Source organism: Heptranchias perlo, chromosome 39, assembly GCF_035084215.1.
Source record: "Heptranchias perlo isolate sHepPer1 chromosome 39, sHepPer1.hap1, whole genome shotgun sequence".
NCBI classification, from domain to species: domain Eukaryota; kingdom Metazoa; phylum Chordata; class Chondrichthyes; order Hexanchiformes; family Hexanchidae; genus Heptranchias; species Heptranchias perlo.
The window spans coordinates 9,330,923-9,356,522 of NC_090363.1; the positions used below are offsets into that span (position 1 = coordinate 9,330,923).

Here is a 25,600-nt window from a genome sequence, read left to right on the forward strand (position 1 = left end):
CAAAAATAACTTAAGTTTTTTTCTTTCGAGGGAGCGTTTTATTTTAAGTCTTTGCTACGGCGCTGGTCTGCAGCATAAAGTTGCAGCACTGCACGCATGAAGATACATCAAGACGCTTTCATATGTGTCCTGGTCGGTATCTGTGGGATGAAGTAACTGAAGGCTCTCTGTCACACGTATAGGAGCTGCCCAGTGCTGTGGTTTAGAGAGGGAGCTGAACCTACACGTAAATCAGCTGCACCGGTTTTCCGTTAGCATTGTCACTTCATTTAATTCTGACACATTAATCTGCAAAATCTTTGTTAGCAAAAAAAAACGCGGCGCCAACGCTGAGCTGGTGCTATTTTTTTAAATCTTAAAACTTTGATTTCTGACATAATGCAAAGACTTTGTTCTGGCCACTTCCGTTGTAAACCCAGACACTGAATCACATGAGTAACTGTTCCTCTTTTCTTATTGAGTTCTCCTCGGCGTTATTCTTCACTGTGATAGCTGGTACCCCACGGCATTGAATGAGGTGACATTGTTTATTGAGGGCCGAGTCTCGGTGAAGCTGAGTTACGTGTAGCTCCCTCTCTTTACTGTGATGTCGGAGCGCACTATGTACGGGAGAATAAATCCCTTTAAATTCACCAATATTTTCCTTTTCATCAGTTATTTTATTTCCCTCTCCGGTAAGTTTTTTTTTCTCCCCTTTCTCTTCTAGTATAAATGTAATTATATTTCTCAGTTCCCTTTGACTGTGTGACTGTTTTGTTGACTGTGTTTAATCAGGGCGGGGATCCCATCCATCTTCAACTATCCGAATATAGACTGGGATAGTAATAGTGTAAAGGGCAAAGAGGGGAAAGAATTTCTGACGTGTATTCGGGATCCAGCCCAACGAGGAAGGTGGCGATGCTGGATCTGGTTCTGGAGATGAGGGGGGGGTCAAGTGCAGCAAGTGTCAGTGGGGGAGCATTTAGGGAACAGTGATCATAATATCATTAGGTTTAGACTAGTTATGGAAAAGGACTAGGAGCAACCTAGAGTAATAATACTCAATTGGAGGAGGGCCAATTTCAGTGGGTTGAGAATGGATCTGGCCCGGGTAAATTGGAATCAAAGATTGGAAGACAAAACTGTGATCCAACACGGGCGGTCTTTAAAGAGGGGATGGTTTGGGTACAGTCTCGGTACATTCCCATGAGAGGGAAAGGTAGGGCATCTAAAACCAAAGCTATCTGGATGCCGAAAGAGATAGAGAGTAAGATGAAGCAGAAAAATGGGGAGTATGACAGATGTCTGGTTGATAATACAAGTGAGAACCAGGCTGAATATCGAAAGTACAGTGAAGAAGTGAAAAATGAAATAAGAGGGGCAAAGAGAGAGTATGAGAATAGACTGGCGTCTAACATAAAAGGGAATCCAAAAGTCTTCTATAGGCATATAAATAATAAATGGGTAGTAAGAGGAGGGATGGGACCGTATTAGGCACCAAAAAGGAGATGGCAGAAGGCATGTCCGAGGTACTAAATTAATACTTTGCATCTGTCTTTACCAAAGAAGAAGATGCTGCTAAAGTCACAGTAAAAGAGAAGGTAGTTGAGATACTGGATGGGCCAAAAATTGATAAAGAGGAGGTACTAGAAATGCTGACTGTACTCTAAGTAGATAAGTCACCTGGTCCAGATGGGATGAATCCTAGGTTGCTGAGGGATATAAGGGTGGAAATTGCAGAGGTGCTGGCCATAATCTTCCAATCTTCCTTAGATATGTGGGTAGTGCCAGAGGACTGGAGAATTGCAAATGTTACATCTTTGTTCAAAAAAGGGTGTAAAGATAAACCCGGCAACTACAGGCCAGTTAGTTTAACCTCGGTGGTGGGTAAACTTTTAGAAATGATAACCAGGGACAAAATTACTAGTCACTTGGACAAGTTTGGATTAATTAAAGAAAGCCAGCATGGATTTGGTAAAGGCAAATTGTGTTTAACTAACTTGATTGAGGTTTTTGATGAGGTAATAGAGAGTGTTGATGAAGGCAATATGGTTGATGTTGTGAATATGGCCTTCCAAAAGGCAATTTATAAAGTGCAACAAAATAGGCTTGTCAGCAAAATTGAAGCCCATGGACTAAAAGGCAGAATGGATACGAAATTGAGTAAGTGGCAGGAAAGAGAGAGTAGTGGTGAACGGTTGTTTTTCGGACTGGAGGGAGGTGTACAGTGGTGTTCCCCCGGGGCCGGTACTAGGACCACTGCTTTTTTTGATATATATTAATGACTTGGACTTGGATGTACAGGGCACAATTTCAAAATTTGCAGATGACACAAAACTTGGAAGTGTAGTAAACAGTTATAGACATCAAGAGGACATAGACAGACAGACTGGTAGAATGGGAGGACACATGGCAGATGAAATTTAACGCGGAGAAATGCGAAGTGATACATTTTGGCAGGAAGAACGAGGAGAGGCAATATAAACTAAAGGGTACAATTCTAAAGTGGGTGCAGGAACAGAGAGATTTGGGGGTATATGCGTACAAATCTTTGAAGGTGGCAGGGCAGGATGAGAAAGCAGTTAAAAAAGCATACGGGATCCTGGGCTTTATAAATAGAGGCATAGAGTACAAGAGCAAGGAAGTCATATTGAACCTTTATAAAACACTGGTTCAACCACAACTGGAGTATTGTGTCCAATTCCGGGCACCACACTTTAGGAAGGATGTGAAGACCTTAGAGAGGGTGCAGAAAAGATTTACTAGAATGGTTCCAGAGGTGAGGGACTTCAGTTACGTGGGTAGACTGGAGAAGCTGGGGTTGTTCCAGTTAGAGCAGTAAAGTTGAGAGGAGATTTGATAGAAGTGTTCAAAATCATGATGGGTTTAGATAAAGTGAATAAAGAGAAACTGTTCCCTTTGGCAGAAGGTTGGAGAACTAGAGGACACAGATTTAAGGTGACTGGCAAAGGAACCAAAGGCGATGTGAGGAAAAACTTTTTTACGCAGCGAGTTGTTATGATCTGGAATGCGCTGTCTGAAAGGGTGGTGGAAGCAGATTCAATCATGGCTTTCAAAAAGGAATTGGATAAACACTTGAAGGGAAAAAAATTGCAGGGCTATGGGAAAGAGTGGGGGAATGGGACTAACTGGATTACTCTTACAAAGAGCCGGCACGGGCTCGATGGGCCGAAAGGCCTCCTTCTGTGCTGTAACCATTCTGTGTTTCTATGATTCTATTCACTCACTGATCTAAAGTAAATGAAGCTGAACTCATCCCTGAGATCTTCAGTCTCATTCAGTCAGGCTTCTGTGAATAGGTAGAATCCCCATCACCATCTGCTGTTCAACACTGTGAGTTACCTGAACTCCCAACTGTAGCTGGGATTTATTAATGAATTAACTGACCTCTCACAAGTCTTTATTCAATGGTTATTTAATTATTAATGTGTCAGATGTTCGTGTGTGTTTTATAAATTGGATTAATTAGAACAGTTGGATCTGAGCATATAATCTAGCTTGTCACTTCAGTTCAGAACTGATGGAGCGCTACACTGTCGATATCCCTCTACCACTTCAATTAGAGTTAAATGATCCTGTGGAACTATTCAAAGAAGAGCAGGGAGTTCTCCAGTGTCCTGGCCAAAATTTATCCTTCAATTAATGCCTCTAGAACAGGCTAGATGGTCGTTTATCTCATTTGCAGTGTGTAGCCAAATTAGCTGTGGTGTTTGCTACAGTTGTTATTTTTGAAGTGTAGTCGTTGGGCCAAAATTTGCTGTCAAAGTAACAGCAAGGCTAATAACACTCGCCGTTATTAATGGGTAAACGGTACAGCAACTTTAGGTGATGAGCAGATGCGTGGTTAAATGTGAATATCCAAAAGTCGCTATCCGAATTGCCCTGCTCCACCGTTAACTTTGCAAAAACAGCATCTCACCCTTCGCTTCCCTGTTTTTTTTAAGAACTTGCTGTATTTTCCCATTAATTGCGCATTAAACTCACCACAGAAAGTTAAGTCTTCCCGTTATAAGTGTAAGTATCCTTTTAATGACATGATAAATGCCAATCAACCTCTCTGGCACCAAAAATTAACTACTATAAATGTGGAGTCTCATTCCTTCAGGTTTTGAATTTTTGGGGGAGATTTTGAAAATGTCCAATTTTAAATTTTAAATTGTTTTTTTCTTACTTTTCCTTTCTGTCTCTTTTCTCTCTCTCTCCTAATCCAATGTTTCTTTCCCTCTCTTTATTTCTCTTTCTGTATCTGATTTGATATTGAATTCACTCCCTTTAATTCACTCTCCTTCTCAGTCCTTCCGCTGTTTATTTCTCAATATTTAAATCTCACTGATTAAGAAGATACCCTGTTTTTTACCCTGTTCACTACGGTCCCAGATGCACTGTTTCCCTTGTTGCCCTGTTACCAGCTCACACTTTCAGCAACTTTGTGGGCTAAATGTTTTTTGATCTGAAGCATGCAGGGGGCAAGTCTAATTAACGGCAGACGCCATTAGATGCCCTGCTACAGAAAATTCTGGCCCATTGTTGTTCCGCAGACAAAATGCTTTGGGATGCACTGAGGAAATACAACGTTTGGTATAAATGCAAGTTCTTATTTCCTAACTCTGTCCTGACGTTACAGGTGTTTTGTGATTACAAACTAACGGGATTTGGGCTGTCCTGAGGTTGTGAAAAGAGCTATATGAATGCAAATTCTTTTGTTTTTGAGTTAAATCACAACCTACCTTAAAAGCAGGGATTTGGGTGTCCACGTAAACAAATCACTAAAATCAAGTGCACAGGTACAAAAAGTAATCAAAAAAAGCTAATGGAATGTTGGCCTTTATCTCAAGGGAGGCTGGAACACAAAGGGGAGGAAGTTACGCTTCAGTTGTATCGAGCCTTGGGTCAGACCCCATCTGGAGTATTGCCTTCAATTTTGGGCACTGCACCTCAGGAAGGATATGTTGGCCGTGGAGGGGTTATAGTGCAGATTCATCAGAATGATACTGGGACTTAAAGGGTTAACTTATGAGGCCAGTTTGCATGAGCTTGGTTTGTATTCCCTTGAGTTTAGACAGTTGAGGTGTGTAGGCGGGTTTTTCCGTTACTGTCGCAACAAAGGGTAGTTAGTCCTTCAACGAGAATTTCTGCGCAATTCAGGTCCGAGTGGTTATTCAACACCAAGTTTTAATATTGACTTACTACAGTGTATTAATAAACTGTCTTCAGATTACATTAAATGACGAGCAATTAATACAACCTGGTTCCTGCGGACTCAGGATTGATCAGACTCGTCCTTCATAGGCTGCCTTTTGGCCATGGACTTCCAACTGTCCTGAGAGCTCTAACTTTTGGGAGGGAGCCTGCCCTATCTTTATAGTATTCAGCTGCTATGTTCTGCACGTAAGCATCTCTTAGTTGTTGGTTATCCCACCAGGCTGACGCCACCTTAGCAACTCAAGATGAGCTGTTTCACGTAGCGTAACTAATTACCTCAATCTTCATCTCTGTTTTGTAAACTGTTTGTTCCTCTCAGGAACGCGTAGGTCCTTGGTTACCACATCCCTTGTCTGGGTGCAGACTCTCTCATGTCCTCGCCCCCACCAGTATTGCTCTCTTGCCTGGATCCGATGTGAGACGGGAGACTTGACTGTGCTTGTTTTAAACCATATTCTTATCAGGGGTAATCTAATCTAATCTAAACTGTGTTTAAAATGATAAAGTGATTCGAGAGGGTAGATACAGGGAAACTATTTCCTCTGGTGGGGACATCCAGAACAAAGAGGCACAATTTTAAAATTAGAGCGGGGCCATTCAGGAGTGAAATGAGAAAACACTTTATCACACAAAGGGTGGAGGAAATCTGAAATTCTCTTCCCCCAAAACACTGGGGATGCTGGGTCAATTGAAATTTTCAATCATGAGATCAACAGATTTTTATTAAATAAGGGTAATGAGGGATATGGATCAAGGGCAGGTAAATGAAGTTGAAGTATAGATTTAGTAATGATTTAAATCGTAAGGTGGAACAGGCTCGAGGGACTAAATAGTCAACTCCTGTTGCTATGTTCCTATGTACTCTGTCTGCTTTTAATGTAACTATTAACCCTTTTATTTTAATGTTTCCACTGGACTATATTAAGAGTTTGCATGTTATACCATCAACTGTAATCTCTAGTTTATAATTGTTATTACTGTAAACCAATGATTTGTGTGTGTAATGAACTTAAAGACTTAATGAACGGGGACCAGAGGGAATCTCCCCGCTGTATTTATAAAGTCAGTGTCAGAGAGAGAGATCAGAGGGGACCTTCCTGCTGTGTTTATAATGTCACTGATACACACAGAGAGACCAGAGAGAATCTTCCCATAGTGTTTATAATGTCACTGACACAGAGAGAGACCTGAGGGAATCTTCCCACTGTCACAATTACAATGATCGGAGGGCTGAGTCTCCCAAATTTAGTAAGTCAGTTCTGTGAGCTGAAACTGAAATGTTGGGTTAACAAAAAGTAAAAAAAAACTGCAGATGCAGGAAACCTAAATCAATAGCAGAAAATGGTAGAGACATTCAGCAGGTCAGGCAGCATCTGTGGAGAGAACACAAGTCAATCGGCATCTTGGGTATAGACGGCTAGGTAGTGTAGTGGTTGTGGTACTGGACTAGTAATCCAGGCGGCTTGGACTAATAATTTAGAGAATGTGAGTTCGAATCCCACCTTGAGAGTTTGAATTTAGTTTAAAAAGCTGGTACCAGTAAAAGAGATTGTGAAGCTGTCGGATTGTGGTTAAAAACCCAACAGGTTCACTAATTCCCTTTACCCAATCTGGCCTATATGTGACTCCAGTCCCACACTAACATGGTTTACTCTTAACTGCCCTCTGAAGCCACTCGGTTGTATCAAACCTCAAACCACCAGGATTTTCTTTGGACAACTAGGGATGAGCAATAAATGGCTGCATCCTAAGAATTAGTAAAAATTGAAATATATTACAGATGGTACAGCATTTAAAGAGGAACAGAACAAGGGAATGGGGAGAAAGTGCACAACCACACACAGGGAAATAAACAGAATGACCTGTAAAGTGATGGGTGATTTTGGCAGGAGACAAAAGGAGGTGTAATTAGAGAAATAAAAGCCATTCACAAGGCAGACTGGTTGTTGTTGAGTTTGTGCGATAGTGTAAAAAGGGTTATAGTGAGTCGGTGGCCCGCTTTACATCACTCCCGATTGACTTCAATGATAATAAAAATGGGGAGATATATAAAGGGACTGCTGACTCTCCAGCTCACTGTTGCACAAAGTCAAGATCTACCCCTCTATGTCTTTGATTTCATTCATTCTGCTTCCTTTTGTCTCCTGCCTGTATCAGTTCTGCCATTAAACCATCTCCTGTTCCCCGCCTAAAGGTTTTACCGGTTTTATTTTTCCTGTATGTGGGTTATTGTCCGTTCCCCTCCCACTTTCCCTTGTTCTGTTCCTTTTTAATTGCTGTTCCATCTGTAACGGGCCAGAATTTACTGTCAAAATATCGGTGAGGCTAACAGCACTCACTGCTATTTATGCACACATCGCACAGCAACTTCAGGCGAGGGGCAGATGCGTGGTTAAACGCGGAAATCCAGAAGTTGCTGTCTGAGATGTTTCTCGCTGTCTGACTCACCGTTTGAATCCATCGAACAGAGTGAGGTTCCTGTACTTGCATGGGAGATACAAACTAAACTCACAGAAAGTTAGGGCTCGTCTGTTTCAGTCTATTTCAGTCTCTTTTTAACGGCGTGGTAAGTCTTAATTACTGCCAAACAACCTCTACCACTGAAAATTAACTCTTACAAGCGTGGAGTCTCATTCCTTCAACTTTTAATTGTTGGAGATCTAAAAGAAACAAATATTTAAATTAACTTTTTAAAAAACTTTTTCTTTGTCTCTTTTTCTCTCTCTCTTTTAATCCATTTTTTTCCCCCTCTCTTTATTTCTGTGCCTGGTTTTGATATTGAATTCACTGTTCTAACTTACACTTCAGACTCTGTGCTGTTCATTAACAGGCCTTCAATCTGATTGATTAAGGAGATACACAGTTGCTTGCCCTGTTCACACAGGTCCCAGATGCCCTGTAGAGGGCACCTCGCCTTTGCCATCTGGCATCTACAGCAACTCGCTGTGCAAAAGCTCATGGAAATTAATCGGGCGAAGGGAAGGCAGGCTCTGTTCCTTCACCGGCTTACAGTAAATTCTGGCCGAATATCTCCCTAAGGAATATCTGAAACGTCGACTGATTTTCGATATCTCCACAGCCGCTGCCTGGGTGTCTCAGTCCTTCTCTGTTTTTTTCTTTCGGAAACGTCGGGTGACTTACTGATGGGAGAACATTGCATTATGTGATTACAAACTCATTTAACTTTTGTTTCTGTTTTGTTGCAGCCTCTGGAAGCCGAGTTACTGTGAGAGTCGATCAGAGTGAAGTGAATGGGACCGTGAACCAGTCTGTCCTCCTCCCCGTCTCCTACTCCTACTCCACGCTCACACTAAAATACTCCATTTTAACGATAAAGTGGTTTTTATTCCCCAGCGATACCCCATGCGCGACACTGACCCGATTAAACTGCTCTCTAACCCCTGACAAATCCGGTTATAACTGTTCAGATCACCAGCAAGACGGTCCTGCCTACAAGCACCGAGTCCACATCTACCCGGAGAATGGATCTTTATTGCTGCGGGATTTGCAGTCCAATGACAGCGGCGTGTATGTGATATCTGTTTCTCGCGGTGGGGAAACGGCCAGTGAAGGAAATGTGACATTAACAGTCTATCCAGAGACAGGTAGGAATTCACAGTCTGTCTATTTCACCCACGGGATACGTGGTACAATTATTTCAACGTGTAACTATCAGTATTGGGAAATGGGGTGGAAATTGGACGTGGCCGGGGACTTAAAACAGAAGGAATCGCGTTTGCCGATATTCAGTGATTCAGACAATAGGACTGAATATCGCGCGGTGCTTGTTACTGGCGACCGATGAGTTACCGCCTGTTTCGCTTCCCGGCCCGCGCCCAATTTCACCCCTATCGTGTTTATTTAATCGAATTGACCCCAATTTTCCAGGGTTTAACTATAAGTAATTCTACATTCGCGCCTGATAACCATGTCATTGCTGATAGGTTTACCGTTAAACCCTGGTCCTTTTGGCCCCAGATATTAGAATAATCCAAGTGTTTTTTTTTTGCAGCCAGTGAGTATTCTACTACCCCAAGTGTTTCAGGGTCAGCGGAAAACAGCACAACGGGCCCAGACAAGTGGGAGAACACCCTGTATATCAATGTGTCCACTGCCGTGTGCCTCCTCATTATCATCATCACCTGCTTGTGCCTGTTGGTGATCAGGACACACAGAGGTAAGTGGCTGCTCTTGGTAATTAGAAGTTGCAACAGTTACAACAATTAGAAGTTACAACAAAAGTCCCTCTCCTGGCTCTGGTTAGTTTAATAGGGGCTAATTTTAACTTTGGTTGATGGTCTAAAATGGGCAATATCGATTTGGCCGTCTGTTATACCTACCCCGCCCAATTTTCACTGCTATTGAGTTGAATGGAAAAAGTGCAAACCCATCGTGCCCAGTAGTGTAAATCAATAGTTCACATCCAGCAGTCGTGCAAATCAGTGGTTCATGTCTATTTTAGAAGGGTTAAGATCTCCCCTAAACTAACAGATAGAAGACTATCTTACCAATGCCCTAAGTGTTCATTCGCCTAACATCTCAAAGGCTTCCCCTTCATTTCTTTAAGACTCACTCCCTCTACCTACAAGCCTGAGCTACAGCCCATCGATCTATCATTAAAATATCAGCTCACAGGGAAGGATATCAGCCAGGGGCCACTGGTGAAATGAGAGAGGCCACGTACTGCGCCAGGAGCGAATGCCCCACGGCAATCTGTTCACGTGTATTTGCTCCGGGCGGGAGCATGTAATGGGTGGCTAATTTGATATCGCCGGTTATCGTTATTGCTGGTTTTACACGATCGCCCACAGTTGAAATTACAACCTATAGTCAGAATGCCACAGAATGAACCAACTGGCGAGCGGCCATTCAGAGATTGTGTTCAGCCCGTGGGGTGGGGAGTGAGTGTCGTTCAGTTTCTTCACGGCCCCGATCCTCCTCCCCGTCCTTCACTCCAACTTTAGATGATCATCTGGTATACGGTTGCTCTGGATGCCCTTGGTCTCCCTTCTCCCCATTGGTCCTGAGTGTTTCCAGGCAGGGTAGAGGGCTTCCCTTCCAAAATGCCGCCTATAAGGAATGGGGGGGGGGGAGGGTCAGGGTGATGGTCCGAGAGTGGATCGCTGTTGAACGGAGAATGCCCAGAGCTGATTGCCGTGGGGCTTTCGCTCCTGGCGCACTACATGGGCTCTCTCATTTCACCAGTGGCCCCTGGCTAATATCCTTCACTGTGAGCTGATATTTTAATGATAGATCGATGGGCTGTAGCTCGGGCTTGTAGGTAGAGGGAGTGAGTCTTAAAGAAATGAAGGGGAAGCCTTTGGGATGTTGGGCGAATGAACACTTAGGGCATTGGTAAGATAGTCTTCTATCTGTTAGTTTAGGGGAGATCTTAACTCTTCTAAAATAGACATGAACCATTGATTTGCACGACTACTGGATGTGAACTATTGATTTACACTACTGGGCATGATGGGTTTGCACTTTTACAAGTTGTGTTACACTGCTACTGAAAATGATGGTGCAGAAGAATTACACCACCAAAGCTATTTGGTGGTGAACAGTAAGACACAATTATGGCATTTCTGAATTAGTGCCAATTTTTGTGTGTGTTCAATTAAAATGTATGCTCAACAAATATTGGTAAATGAGGAACTGATTTTGTACCTAATTATGGAAATTCTTACAGTCTCACTTTGTTAGGTCGGACCGATTTTTAACCATTAACTGTCGGTGTAACCCCAGAGATTAGGGCTTGGTGCCTGTTGTAATTATAGGGAATCAGGAACAAGGGAGCACAGTTTTAAAATTAGAGCTAGGCCATTTAAAAATGGAACCAAGAATCACTTTTTCACACAAGAGAGTGGAAGAAATCTGGAACTCTCTTCCCCAAAAGGCTGTGGATGCTGGGGGTCAATTGGAGCTTTCAAGACTGAGATCGATAGATTTTTGTTGGGTGAGGGTATCGAGGGATATGGAGCAAAGGCGGGTAAATGGAGTTGAGGTGCAGATCAGCCATGATGTAATTGAAAGGCGGAACGGGCTCGAAGGGCTGAATGGCCTCCTCCTGTTCCTATGTTACTAATTGATAACCAACCAATGCTATCCATGGCTGAAAGAAATTAAAATAAGTCCAATTACCGAATACAAAATTGGAACATACAGTGACCAATTAAAAAGTATTAACAGTGTCACACTGCAGGTGTGGCTGTCTGTTTCTGCCATCTCTTTATATAGGAGTGTCTTTATCACGTTGTAAATATCTTTTAAGTTTAATCATACATGCGATGCAAGAAATTGTGTTCCTGTCTGAATGTTTTAATTCAGGTCGTCATCCACCCCGTGATTCAGTCGTCACAGAAACACCGTCTGCTCAGCCTGAAGGAACGAGGCAAGCCTTGGCTGAGGTACGAGGGGAGTGGGTTAGCAGGGCTCGCGATTCTTTTCAAAAAAATAAGCACTATCAATTTTCACAAATGTGATTCTTCCTCCCCGGGGCCTGATTCTCCGAGGGGGCGATTTTAACCCCCAAGAACGGGTGGGTTGGGGGCGGGTGGGAGTTGAAAATAATTGTTTTTTTTGGGTCGCAATTGCAAAATTTTCAAACTTTGCATTCCCAGTGGGAAGCCTGGACTTTTACCCACGACGTTAAACCCGGAAATAAAGCCGGGTTGTGGTTGCGATCCAAAAAACAACTATTTTCAACTCCCACCCGCCCCCCCAACCCACCTGTTCTTGGGGGTTAAAGTCACCCCCCTAATGTCTGACTTACTACAAAACAGTCCAGATAATATGAACAGATCCCAAAGCCTTTTTTCCCCCTGTTACCTGTACCAAGAGAATTCCCTGGTGAATTCCGAATTGAAATCTGGATGAGGGACTTCAGTGATGTGGAGAGACTAGAGAAGCTGGGAATGTAACCCCGCTATTCGAGAAAGGAGGGAGAGAGAAAACAGGGATCTACAGGCCAGTTAGCCTGACATCAGTCGACGGGAAAATGCTGGAATCCATTATTAAGGAAGTGGTAACAGGGCACTTAGAAAATCATAATATGATTAGGCAGAATCAACGTGGTTTTATGAAAGGGAAATCGTGTTTGACAAACCGATTAGAGTTTTTTGAGAATGTAACTAGCGGGGTAGATAAAGGGGAACCAGTGAATATAGTATATTTGGATTTTCAAAAGGCATTCGATAAGGTGCCACGTAAAAGGTTGTTAAGCAAGATAAGGGCTCATGGGGTGCTGTCTATATATATATAAATATAGCGAAACAAAGAATTATCAGTACAGTAGCCACTTTGCGGCTGATTGCCCATGGAAATGGCGAGGACAACTTGAACAAGTCGTAGCTTGGAGCATTGGGGTGGTGGGTCCTCTCTCATGGGCTTTTATTGGGAGTGCTGATCCAATATGTGAGAGGCAGATGCGACCTCACTTAGTACAGGTGAATTTGGAGTATGTCGTTGCAGGTTGCTTGTCACTTTACCGTCTCTTTTTCTTCTCTCCTGCACGGGCTGCCTCCAAAAGTCGCAACGGTTTTGGTGAATGATGATTCGGTTCCCTTATCCCATCTGCAGCGAGCTCCTCCCAGGATTCCGCATTGACGTCAAAACTTTTTAGGTTCCCTTATAATGATTGACCTGTCCCTCCAAGGGAATGTTTGTCCTATTTTAACTGGGAGTAGAAGGGGGCACCAGGTTATCAGAGATCCTGAAGAGATAGCAAGACCGCTTCAACTGAGAGCAAATCAGCATGTCCTCAATCCCTGACAGGACAGCTCCAGCCAGGACCTCACTGTTAGCAATCTTGTCTTGTCAGCTGAGGAGTGAGCAGGACAGTGGGATTGTTCTAGCAAAGAGCTGGCACAGGCGCAATGGGCCGAATGGCCTCCTTCTGTTCCTATGTTCCTCCCGTGCGTAGACAGGCAAAAGCTGAGCCGTTTTGTACCCACTTGTCGGACAACTTTCCACATCAGAGCTTCTGAAAGATGAGACGTTAACTAAAACGGTAAACCTCCCTTTCCTCTTTTAGTTGCTGACTGACCCATTATGCATTTTCAACATTCTGTAAGCTTCCCTTTTCTGTTCCATACAGGGTCAGGAATTGGTCATCAATGGTGAGGTCACGTACTCATATCTGCATTGGTCTGGGCCCATAAACACACCAGCACCAGAACCCGACACTAGCGAGGCACCGCCTATGAATATATATGCTTTTGTGCAGAAAGTGGAGCGAAAGTGAAGTGCCTGAGCTGAAGCATTCGACAGGGAACTGGATCGACCTCCTGGTCCGGAAGGAAGAGGTGGACACCGGGTATCGAGGTGGGAGAAAGGCGAGAGCCCAGATGTGACGATCGGCCCCATTTGAACGGTTAGAGGCCGTGAAACCCGTGCACTTACACGGGGGCTGCAGTGAAAGGACACGTACCGCCCATGGGACACGCTGAGGTGCGATATAGCACCGGGCATGATCATGGGGTCCCGAGCCAGCCAGCGAGCGCCATTGGTTGGCTCCTCGGAATGTAGCCGTGGCGTCAGAGCCCCATCAGCTGCGAGTTCCTGACGTCCTTCAGAATATTGGGGGTGGATCTTGACTTTGCGCGATGGTGTAGAATGGGTGACAGAGAGTCGGCAGCCCATCTCACGTCACTCCCCATCTTTATTTCTATTGACTTTAAGATCTGCCCCTTGGAGCGCGCCAGAATCGCAGATTTAGCGGGTTCCAGATTTGGTCACACTTCTGTTTGAGAGGGGTGGGGAGGGGAGGGTGTGCAGGGGGGGGGGGGTCCACAATGGCTGTTTCCCAGCTCTCAGCGGCTGTGTTGAAGGCGCTTCTGGTTTTGTAAAAGTTTGAATCAACTTTATGACGTATTCTTTGTACAAAAGTTTACAGTCACTGCAGCCACAGAGGGAGAGTCGTAAAAACATAAGAAATAGGAGCAGGAGTAGGCCATACGGCCCCTTGAGCCTGCTCCGTCATTCAATCTAATCATGGCTGATCTTCAACCTCAACTCCACTGTCCCGCCCGATCCCCATATTCCTTGATTCCCCTAGTCTAAAAATCTACCATCTCAGCCTTGAATATACTCGATGACTGAGCATCCACAGCCCTCTGGGGTAGAGAATTCCAAAGATTCACAACCCTCTGCGTGAAGAAATTCCCCCTCATCTCAGTCTTAAATGGCCGACCCCTTATCCTGAGAACATGCCCCCTTGTTCCAGACTTGCCTGCCAGAGGAAACAACTTCTCAGCATCTACCCTGTCAAGCCCCCTCAGAATCCTCTCATTCTTCTGAACTCCAGAGAGTATGGGCCCAATCTACTTAATCTCTCCTCATAGGACAACCCTCTCATCCCAGGAATCAATCTAGTGAATCTTTGTTGCACCCCCCTCTAAGGCAAGTGTATCCTTCCTTAGATAAGGAGACCAAAACTGTACACAATACTCCAGGTGAGGTCTCACCAAAGCCCTGCACAATAATAGCAAGACTTCCTTACTCTTGTACTCCAACCTCCTTGCAATAAAGGCCAACATACCATTTGCCTTCCTAATTGCTTGCTGTACCGGCATGCTAATTTTTTGTGTCTTGTACCAGGATACCCAGATCTCTCTGAACACCAACATTTAATAGTTTCTCACCATTTTTTTAAAAAAGTCTGTTTCATTCATTTGTTTTTGCTTTTGCAATTTCGGTCGTATTCAGTATCGATGGGGGTAATTTTAACTTTGGGCGATAGTGTAAAAAGGGCGATATTGGATCGGCTGCTTGTTCTCGCCCGAACTGACTTTCCATTGACTTCAGGAGCGACGGCCAATCCAACATTAGAGAAATTTAACCCTCCCACTCCACTGGGCTCTGGAGCAGGAGTTGGATCTCAGAGCAAATGTGATTGAGTAAATGACCCTTCCTTATTCCTCCATTCTTGTGGAATTATAAAATATTGATCACCAGCACCAACTGTACTAATATTTTACCTGATGATGATTACTTGATTGGATCTCTCTGTATTCTGTCTTGTGTCTGAATTGGCCCACTATTGTATGGAATAATGTATATAATAATGTAAAATCCAACAGCAAATTCAGGAGAAACCTCTTTACCCAGAGAGTGGTTAGAGTGTGGAACTTGCTACCACAAGGAGTAGTTGAGGCAAATAGCACTGATGCATTTAAGGGGAAGCTAGATAAGCAGATGAGGGAGAAAGGAATAGAAGGATATACTGATAGGGTAAGATGAAGAGGGGTGGGAGGAGGCTCGTGTGGAGTATAGATGTGTTGGGCCGAATGGCCTGTTTCTATGCTGTAAAATTCTACGTAATATATCAGGGCTGGGTCTACGAGGATGTTTCCCTTCTGCTCCCTCCCTGCTACCCCCACCCCACCCTCCCCGCACCCATGTGAGGCTCATAACAAGGCTGAGAAGAAGCTTGGTAGATGCGTCAAGAACACAGACCGTGAAGATTAATTTTTCTTTAAAAGGAACCTATTTTGGTACGTGTCTGTGTGAGTCAGTGTTTGTTATTACCTTGTGTTACTGTAGAGCAGGAGAGTCCAACCCGTAAACACGGGATCTATTGGAAATCCAGTCCATCCTACATTCCCGGGACAACCTGGAGGGTCTCCTGTCCATCCCAATCATCAACCGGTCCCTCTCCCAACCAAACCACCAGCACATCCATCCCACATCACCAGCACTCCCTGCCTAAGAGACAGTTGGGAGTTATAGTTAAGGTCTTAGGGCAGTTTTCAGCTCTCTGCCCCTAATATTATCCCCTTCCCTTCGTTCGGTTCCATTTTTAAATGTTGTGCCCGTGTAATTTCTTACAGTTCTGATGAGGACTCTACACCTGAAACATTAACTCCTCTGTTCGCCCCACAGGTGCAGACTGACGGCCCGAGCGTTTTCTGTTCTTGTTTCAGATTTCCAGCATTTGCCGTTTTTATTGCTTTCTGTTGATTTCCCGATCGTTTATTACCCTGACAGTGTGCGGAACGGTGTCAAAAAGGGTTTCGTGCCCTGTGCTCCCTCTTTGTGACTGAGCACCTTTTGTCCTCGTGTGTTGCCCCAGGAAGCAGGCGTAGAGTTTAGATCCATATTCCCGTGGCTTTGACTCTGCCTCAAGCTGCTGAAACAATCCGATCTTTGTGTTCTGATTTCCACCGAAAGGACTAAAAACCAGGTCATCCTAAACCCCCAGGCCCACAATATTTACAGGAAAAGTGGCAAATGGCACTGGGTTCCCTGGGCTTCGAGGACTGGATTTCCAGGGGATCTCAGGTTGTAGGATGGACTGGATTACCAGGGGATCCTGGGCTGTAGGACGGACTGGATTACCAGGGGATCCTGGGCAGTAGGATGGATTGGTTAACCAGGGGATCCCAGAGTGTAGGATGGACTGGGTTATCAGGGGATCCTGGGCTGTACGATGGACTGGGTTACCAGGGGATCCCAGAGTGTAGGATGGACTGGATTACTGCGGGGGGGGGGGGGGGAGATCCTGCGGCAGTCGGAAGGGCCGAATTTAAAGGGGTCCCATCCAAAGGAATGACATCAATACACAAATAGGTCTCTGTAACTCACCTAGTTTTTTTTTAAAAGCCTACCAAAATAATACATTGAAGATTAAATGATGTTTCTTTTTAAAAAAAAAATTAATCTCCCTGGTCCGAGTTCTTCAGGCATCTACCAAGCTTTTTTCTCAGCTTCATCATGAGCCTCACATGGGTGGGGGGGGAGGGGGGGAGGGATGAGGGAGGGAGCAGAAGGGAAACATTCTCGTGGAGCTGGCCCTGATATATTACATAGAATTACATAGAATTTTACCTTACAGAAACAGGCCATTCGGCCCAACTGGCCTATGCCAGTGTTTATTCTCCACACGAGCCTCCTCCCAGGTTAAAATTAACCTCAAGGTTTTTTGAAAGACATTTTTCTGCAGTACAGCACGAGGAACTGGGAGCTTTCCCCAAATTGCCATCAGTTTTACTATTTAACTCTCAATTCTTCTCAATCAAATTGTGTTTAAGTATTTATTTGCCTCCAGTAATGGTGGTCTAAGAGTAACTGCAAATCCCCTCAAATCTCTGTCCCTCTCTCTCTCTGTCACCATCCTGCCCTCCAGATAGAATCTTCCTGGTTTGGCCCAATATTCCCAAATCACCCCTTCCCCTCCCCTGGAGTGAGAGGGCCCATTACTCTGCCTTCCCGTGGCCCAGCCCTTCAGTACTGGGACGCCCTGATAATCCAGTCCATCCTACAGCCCGAGATCCTATGGTAATCCAGACCAATCCACAGCCCAGGACTCCATGGTAATCCAGTCCATCCTACACTCTGGGATCCCCTGGGAATCCAGTCCATCCTACACTCTGGGATCCCCTGGGAATCCAGTCCATCCTACACTCCGGGATCCCCTGGGAATCCAGTCCATCCTACACTCCGGGATCCCCTGGGAATCCAGTCCATCCTACACTCCGGGATCCCCTGGGAATCCAGTCCATCCTACACTCCGGGATCCCCTGGGAATCCAGTCCATCCTACACTCCGGGATCCCCTGGGAATCCAGTCCATCCTACACTCCGGATCCCCTGGTAATCCAGTCCATCCTACACTCCGGGATCCCCTGGGAATCCAGTCCATCCTACACTCCGGGATCCCCTGGTAATCCAGTCCATCCTACACTCCGGGATCCCCTGGTAATCCAGTCCATCCTACACTCCGGGATCCCCTGGTAATCCAGTCCATCCTACACTCCGGGATCCCCTGGGAACCCAAATGCTGGAAATCTGAAACAAGAACAGAAAACGCTCGGGCGGTCAGTCTGCACCTATGGGGTGAACAGAGGAGTTAATGTTTCAGGTGTGGAGTCCTCATCAGAACTGTAAGAAATTACAGGGGAACAACATTTAATAATGGAACTGTATTAAGGGAAGGGGATAATATTAGGGGCAGAGAGCTGCAAACTGCCCTAAGACCTTAACTATAACTCCCAACTGACTCTTCGGCAGGGAGTGCTGGTGATGTGGGATGGATGTGCCGGTGGTTTGATTGGGAGAGGGATGGGGACCCTCCTTCGGAACGTCTCCTTTAGGTCCGTCCTTAAAACCCAGCTCTTTAACCGAGCTTTGAGTCACCCCTCCTAATATCTCCTGCTTTGTCTCGGTGTCCATTTTTGTCTGATTAGGCCTCTGTGAAACGCCTTGGGATGTTTTCCTACATTAAAACGCTGTACAAACGCAAGTTGGTGTTGTTGATGGAGTCTGCGACAAGGTTTTTTTTTTGCATCTTTGGTTATTTTTGTGGACTTAATTCATTGGTTGAGCTTCTGCCCGTATGTGTGATGCACTGAAGGGGCAGCAGAGGGCAGTGCTGAGTCACCAGCTGGAAGCTCGGAAGTTTTCTCCAAACGCTCAGCTTGTTGGGTTCTGTGTATCGAGCCATTGTAAATAAAGGTTGGCTGGGACTTTCCGTTTCAGCTCTCCTGATATACCCAGGATCAGATATCAGGAAATGCTGCACCTCTGAACTCATGGTTTTTCCCAACCATTCATTTTCAATGTATACTTGTAAACAAAGGCGACCAACAGATTGAGATACACTTATTATGGTCTCCTTGATTATAAATCTGTTGAGTCTTTGACCTGTTGAAGGAGAGCTGCAGAATCTTAGCAAAAGTGACCTCTTGTAAGGATTTTGAAGGGCTGGGCCACGGGCCTCTCACTCCTGGGGATGGGGAGGTGGTGATTTAGGAATAGAAGGCAAGATTCTACCTGGAGGGCGGGAGAGATTGAGAAACAGATAGAGAGAGACATTGACAGAGAGAGATGGAGAGGGAAAGGGAGTGGGAGAGAAAGCGACAGAAGGGGATGTGCTGTTGCAGTTACTGCTTAGACCAATATTACAGACTGTCATTAAGTACTCTCCGTCCTACATTCATAACCATTTTGGAGTTTTGTCCTGAAGGAACTGTTATCCAGTGCTTGCATGGCCCTTCACACTGGAATGCGCTAAAATTTATAATAAACAACAATTTGTTAAACGGCGGAGGCAAATAAATACTTAAACACAATTTGATTAAGGGAAGAATTTAGAGTTAAATAGTAAAACTGATTTGGGCAATTTGCGGAAAGCTCCCAGTTCCTCATCCCATACTGCAGAAAAATATCTTTCAAAAAATCTGGGGTTAATTTTAACCTGGGAGGAGTCTCGTGTGGAGAATAAACACCAGCATGGAGCAGTTGGGCCGAATGGCCTGTTTCTTTGCTGTAAAATTCTATGTAGTTCCACGTCCTGTAGCAAGGCTGGCTCTCCGAGGCTGTTTCCTTTCTGCTCCCTCACTGCTTCCCCCCACCCATGTGAGGCTCATAATGAGGCTGAGAAGAAGCTTGGAAGTTGCCTGAAGAACTCGGAGCCTGAAGATTAATCTTTTTTTTTTAAAGGGACATAATTTATCCTGGTGTGTATTATTTTGGTAGGTTTTTTTGAAAAAACATCTGTGAGTCACGGAGCCCTGTTTGTGCATTGATATCATTTCTTTGCATTAATGATGTTCACTCTGCACTGTGGAAGCCCCTGGTAACACTGTCCATCTTACAACCTGGGACACCCTGGTAAAAAGGTCCACCCTACAGCCCGGGATCCCCTGGAAATCCAGTCCACCCTACAGCCCGGGATCCCCTGGAAATCCAGTCCACCCTACAGCCCGGGATCCCCTGGTAATCCAGTCCCTCCTACAGCCCGGGATCCCCTGGAAATCCAGTCCACCCTACAGCCCGGGATCCCTGGGTAATCCAGTCCACCCCACAGCCCAGGATCCCCTGGTAATCCAGTCCCTCCTACAGCCCAGGATCCCCTGGTAATCCAGTCCCTCCTACAGCCCGGGATCCCCTAGCAATCCAGTCCCTCCTACAGCCCGGGATCCCCTGGAAATCCAGTTCTCGAAGTCCAGGGAACCCAGTGCCATTTGCCACTTTTCCTGTAAATATTGTGGGCCTGGGGGTTTGGGATGACCTGGTTTTTAGTCCTTTTGGTGGAAATCAGAACACAAAGATTGGATTGTTTCAGCAGCTTGAGACAGAGTCAAAGCCACGGGAATATGGATCTAAACTCTACGCCTGCTCTCTGAGGCTTCCTGGGGCAACACACGAGGACAAAAGGTGCTCAGTCACAAAGAGGGAGCACAGGGCACGAAACCCTTTTTGACACCGTTCCGCACACTGTCAGGGTAATAAACGATCGGGAAATCAACAGAAAGCAATAAAAACGGCTGGAAATCTGAAACAAGAACAGAAAACGCTCGGGCGGTCAGTCTGCACCTGTGGGGCGAACAGAGGAGTTAATGTTTCAGGTGTAGAGTCCTCATCAGAACTGTAAGAAATTACAGGGAACAACATTTAAAAATGGAACCGAACGAAGGGAAGGGGATAATATTAGGGGCAGAGAGCTGAAAACTGCCTTAAGACCTTAACTAAAACTCCCATATGTCTCTTTGGCAGGGAGTGCTGGTGATGTGGGATGGATGTGCCGGTGGTTTGGTTGGGAGAGGGATCGGTTGATGCTTGGGATGGGTACCCTCCTTTGGAACGTTTCCTTTAGGTCCGTCTTTAAAACCCAGCTCTTTAACCAAGCTTTGAGTCACCCCTCCTAATATCTCCTGCTTTGTCTCGGTGTCCATTTTTGTCTGATTAGGCCTCTGTGAAACGCCTTGGAATGTTTTTCTACATTAAAACACTGTACAAACGCAAGTTGGTGTTGTTGATGGAGTCTGCGACAAGGTCCTACATGTTTTTGCACCTTTGGTTATTTTTTGGAGACTTTATTCAATTATCCTGTAATTGTAATGTACTGAGGGGGCAGTGCTGAGTCCCCTACTCTTTCCCCATAATCCTGTAAATTTTTCCTTTTCAACTATTTATCCAATTCCCTTTTGAAAGTTATTATTGAATCTGCTTCCACCGCCCTTTCAGGCAGCGCATTCCGGATCATAACAATTTTCTACGTAAAAACATTTCTCCTCATCTCCCCCTCTGTTTCTTTCACCTCTGATTATGAAAGATTTTGATATAGTACACAGGGAGAAACTGTTTCCAATGGCAACAGGGTCAGTAACCAGAGGACACAGATTTAAGATATTTGGTAGAAGAACCAAATGGTGGCTTTGAAAGAAGGTGGAGGCAAATAAATACTGAAATGCAAATTCATTAGGAAAAGAATTTAGTTCAATAATAAAACTGCTGGCAATTTGGGAAAGTTCCCAATTCCTCAGAACAGTGGGGGAAAAAATGGTTCAGGGTCCGTTCTGGGCGATGGTAGCGCGATGCGCTAACACCCCGTGCCCGACGGACCCTGGGCAGGCAAAATGCAAGTTTGGTCCCAAGGGAGCACTTACCTGCAATCTGCGTTCCTTTCCAGGTCTTGCATGTGGAATGTATGTAATTCGCACTTTCCACCACCAGAGGGAGCTCCACCTCTTAAAGGGAAGATGTTTCTTCGAAATCTCTTGAAGGTAGCTGGTACCTGTTATTTGCTGAAAATAACAGTCGACTGTCTGCATGGAGTCTGAACAGAGATCAGACATCGCACACGTAAAACACAGATGCAGATCCCATCCCTATGTTTACACACTGATGAGTTATGTTAAAACATTGGGCGAAAAATTGGATAGGGCCTCTGTTTTTGGGCGGGAGTAGCACGATCCGCTATTACCCCACGTCCAATGGTCCCGGCGCAGGCAGGACAAGATTTTCGTCAGCCCTGAGGACTTACCTGCAATCTGCGTTGGAAATCAGCATTGAACGAGTATGCCGTGCAATTCTCACTTTCCACCAGCAGGGGGAAGCTTGAATCTCTTAAAAGTAGCTGGTACCTATTATTTTCTGAATATAACAGCCTGCTGCCTGCACGGAGTCTGAACGAAGATCAGACATCGCACACGTAAAGCACAGATACAGGTCCCATCCCTATGTTTACACACTGATGAGTTACGTTAAAACATTGAATAAAGGTTGCGCACCACTAAATCCCTTATCCTCCAATCTGCATGCCAGACCTCACCAATCTGCTGATCTGGGACTCTGTGCACCATGGCTCTCTGCTGATGCACTAGAGGCCTTGGTGCAAGAGGAGAACAGAATGAGGGACATCGTATATCCGCGAGGGGAGGGGGGGAGCAAGAGGCCCTCCAGACATACACCCAAAAGGTTGTGGGAGGCAGTAGGGGATGAAGTCAATGCTGGGCGCACAGCATTATGAACATGGATGCAGAACAGGAAGAAGTTCAATGCTTTGACATGTGGGGTCAAGATGAATGAGGCCAACTGTCAAGTGGCGTCCCCTACCAACTGCACCACTAGCCGCATCCATTGCTCCACGCACTAAGCCCCCCAACACCCACCTACCAACAAACTCTTTCCATCTGTACTCAATCCTCTCACTCTTACACATTACCACCATTGCAAGCCGCCCAGCTACAACTCACAGGCCACAAACACTGGCAGCTATTCAACCATGATAGGCACATCACCCAGACACACATCCCGCTTTCTTGCAGGAAAACCTGGCACAAATCAGGAGGCAGCAAGTGGCGGTGTCATTTTGCCCCTCGAGCCTGTTCCACCATTCGATCAGATCAGGGTGGACCTGTGACCGAACTCCATATACCCACCTTAGCACCATATCCCTTAATACCCTTGGTTCACAGAAATCTATCAATCTCAGATTTAGAATTCTCAATTGAGCTAGCATTAACTGCCGTCTGTAGAAGAGCGTTCCAAACGTCTCCCACCCTTCGCGTGTAGAAGCATTTCCTAACTTCACTCCTGCACATCCTGGCTTTAAATGTTAGGCTATGTCCCCGCGTCCTAGTATTCAAGTGTAGCAGACCTCCAAAAAAGATTACAAATGTCTCGGCAGCCAGAAGCAATAATCCAGCCAGTAACCTGTAAATCCTGCATGGTCCCTTTAAATAGCACCGGTCGGGGGTCCTCCAGACTCTCTAAGGCATGTTCAGATGGTCGGGGTTAAGACTGTGCGTTGAGTTGAGCGTTAAGTCCCAAAATGGTGTCTATCACTTTAAATCAGCATTGCACACTGAAGCCATTTTCTCCCTACTTTACATGATTCCAGCGTTCGTTATCTGCGCCTGCACTAACTCCCATACCAAGATGGCATCTGGCGCACGTCAGACAGGAAACGTGCGTGCGCATCCAAGATGCCATCTTGGATGTCGAAGAGGCCATGTCGCGCCAAAACAACGGGCGCTACACGGCCCAATTTAGCGCCCAATGAATAAAGGTTGCGCACTACTAAATCCCACATCCTCCAATCTGCACACCAGACCTCACCAATCTGCCGATCTGAGTTGGTACCAGGCCTGCGAGAGAGCGTGTACCAAGGTTCTCTGCTGATGCACTCGAGACCTTGAGTGCAAGAGGTGGACAGAAGGAGGGACATCCTATATCCGCAGGGGGGCAAGAGGCCCTCCAGACATATACTCATAAGACAGAGGGAGACAGCAGAGGACAAATTCAATGCCAGGCGCACAGCATCATGAACATGGACGCAGTGCAGGAAGAAATTGAATGATTTCACATGAGTGGTCAAGGTGAGTGAGGTCAACTGTCAAGTGGCGTCTCCTACCAACTGCACCACACACTACACCCCCCATCACCCACATACCCATAAACTCTTTCCCTCAGATGCTTCCTCTCACCCTTACACATTACCACTGTTTCAAGCCGCCCACCCACAACTCACAGGCCACACACACTGGCAGCCATTCAACCATGAGAGGCACATCACCCAGACACACGCCTCGCTTTCTTGCAGGAGAAGGTGGCGCACATCATGAGGCAGCAAGTGGCAGTGGCATTTAGCCCCTCGAGCCTGTTCCACCATTCAATGAGATCATGATGGACCTGTGACCGAACTCCATATACCCACCTTAGCCCCATATGCCTTAATACCCTTGGTTCACAGAAATCTATCAATCTTAGATTTGGAATTCTCAATTGAGCTAGCATCAACTGCCGTCTGGAGAAGAGCGTTCCAAACTTCTCCCACCCTTTGCGTGTAGAAGCATTTCCTAACTTCACTCCTGTACGTCCTGGCTCTAAATGTTAGGCTATGTCCCCGTGTCCTAGTATTGAAGTCTAGGAGACCTCCAAAAACAGTTACAAATGTCTCGGCAGCCAGAGGCAACAATCCAGCCACTAACCTGTAAATCCTGCATGGTCCCTTTAAATAGCGCTGGTGGGGGGTCCTCCAGGCACTCTAAGACATGTTCAGATGGTCGGGGTTAAGACTGTGCGTTGAGTTGAGCGTTAAGTCCCAAAATGGTGTCTGTCACTTTAAATCAGCGTTGCACACTGATTGAAGCTATTTTCTCCCTACTTTACATGATTCCAGCGTTCGTTATCTGCGCCTGCGCTAACTCCTGTACCAAGATGGCATCTGGCGCGTGTCTCGCAGGAAACGTGCGTGCGCATCCAAGATGCCATCTTGGATGTCGAAGAGGCCGTGCAGCGCCGAAACAACGGGCGCTACACGGCCCAATTTAGCGCCAGGTACCTTTAAAAAAAATCTTGGGGTGATTTTAATTTAACTCACACGATGGGAAACCCATGGGATCGGGTGGAGCCCTGGTTTTACACCCGCCCAATATTACTCTCCGTTAACTTCAATTTGTAAAACCAACATCGCACCCGATTGTGTCAGTTTCCCGACAGGCGGGTTAGGTTAAAATTGCCCCCCTTAAGTCGGGTCCATTTATCCCCACTTTCTAACCCCCTTTCACCAAAAGAGTAAACTTGTCCTTGATTCCCCGGGGTTAGGGAGGGGAGTAGATCTTGACTTTGTGCACTGGTGTACAACGGGTGATAGCAAACCGACTGCCCGTTTTACGCCTCTCCTGATTTTTATTTCCATTGGAGTCAATCGGGAGAGATATAAAATTATCCCCCATTAGTTTTAATACACTACTAAAGAATTTAGTAAACGATTAAAAAGAATTTATTGTTAATTACTTTGCTGGATACACTGCGGGTGAGAAGCCCGAGATCTCAAACACCAACACAACCAAGTTCAGATACATCGCACCAACTGTCAGACTGCTAAATAATGAAACATGAAGCAGACAGCAGGTGGTTGAGCAGCAATAAATAAAAGATGGATTCAGTGAAGATAAGAGGTGTAACTGACTGATGGGGATTTGCACAGTATGCAAAGTGTGGAACGAAACACTCTGAACTATTTGTCATCACCGTGACGAGGAATAATTCAGTTTGTGGCTGGGTGGTACAATTGACTGAATTGCTGGGGTGAAATTCGTCTACTTCAGCAGCACCAAACAAGCTCGTAGCGAATCGGCAGCCCATTTTACACCACTCCACCATTTTACACC

At 45.5% G+C, this 25,600-nt stretch overlaps 1 protein-coding gene across 1 annotated transcript; it reads left to right on the top strand.

The window, feature by feature from the left end:
- The first annotated feature begins 498 nt into the window (after positions 1–498).
- On the top strand, positions 499–13,955 carry LOC137305212 (hepatic and glial cell adhesion molecule-like). The gene is made up of 5 exons (XM_067974047.1): positions 499–674; positions 8,409–8,807; positions 9,215–9,379; positions 11,530–11,609; positions 13,298–13,955. The coding sequence occupies exons 1-5, from the start codon at positions 587–589 to the stop codon at positions 13,442–13,444; spliced, it is 879 nt and encodes a 292-aa protein (XP_067830148.1). The 5' UTR covers positions 499–586; the 3' UTR covers positions 13,445–13,955.
- The last annotated feature ends 11,645 nt before the right edge of the window (positions 13,956–25,600 follow it).

Coding starts and splice junctions, on each gene's coding strand:
- LOC137305212 (XM_067974047.1), top strand. CDS start 587: ATGTCGGAGCGCACTATGTACGGGAGAATAAATCCCTTTAAATTCACC. Junction 9,380..11,529: donor GGTGATCAGGACACACAGAG/GTAAGTGGCTGC, acceptor GTTTTAATTCAG/GTCGTCATCCACCCCGTGAT. Junction 11,610..13,297: donor CGAGGCAAGCCTTGGCTGAG/GTACGAGGGGAG, acceptor TGTTCCATACAG/GGTCAGGAATTGGTCATCAA.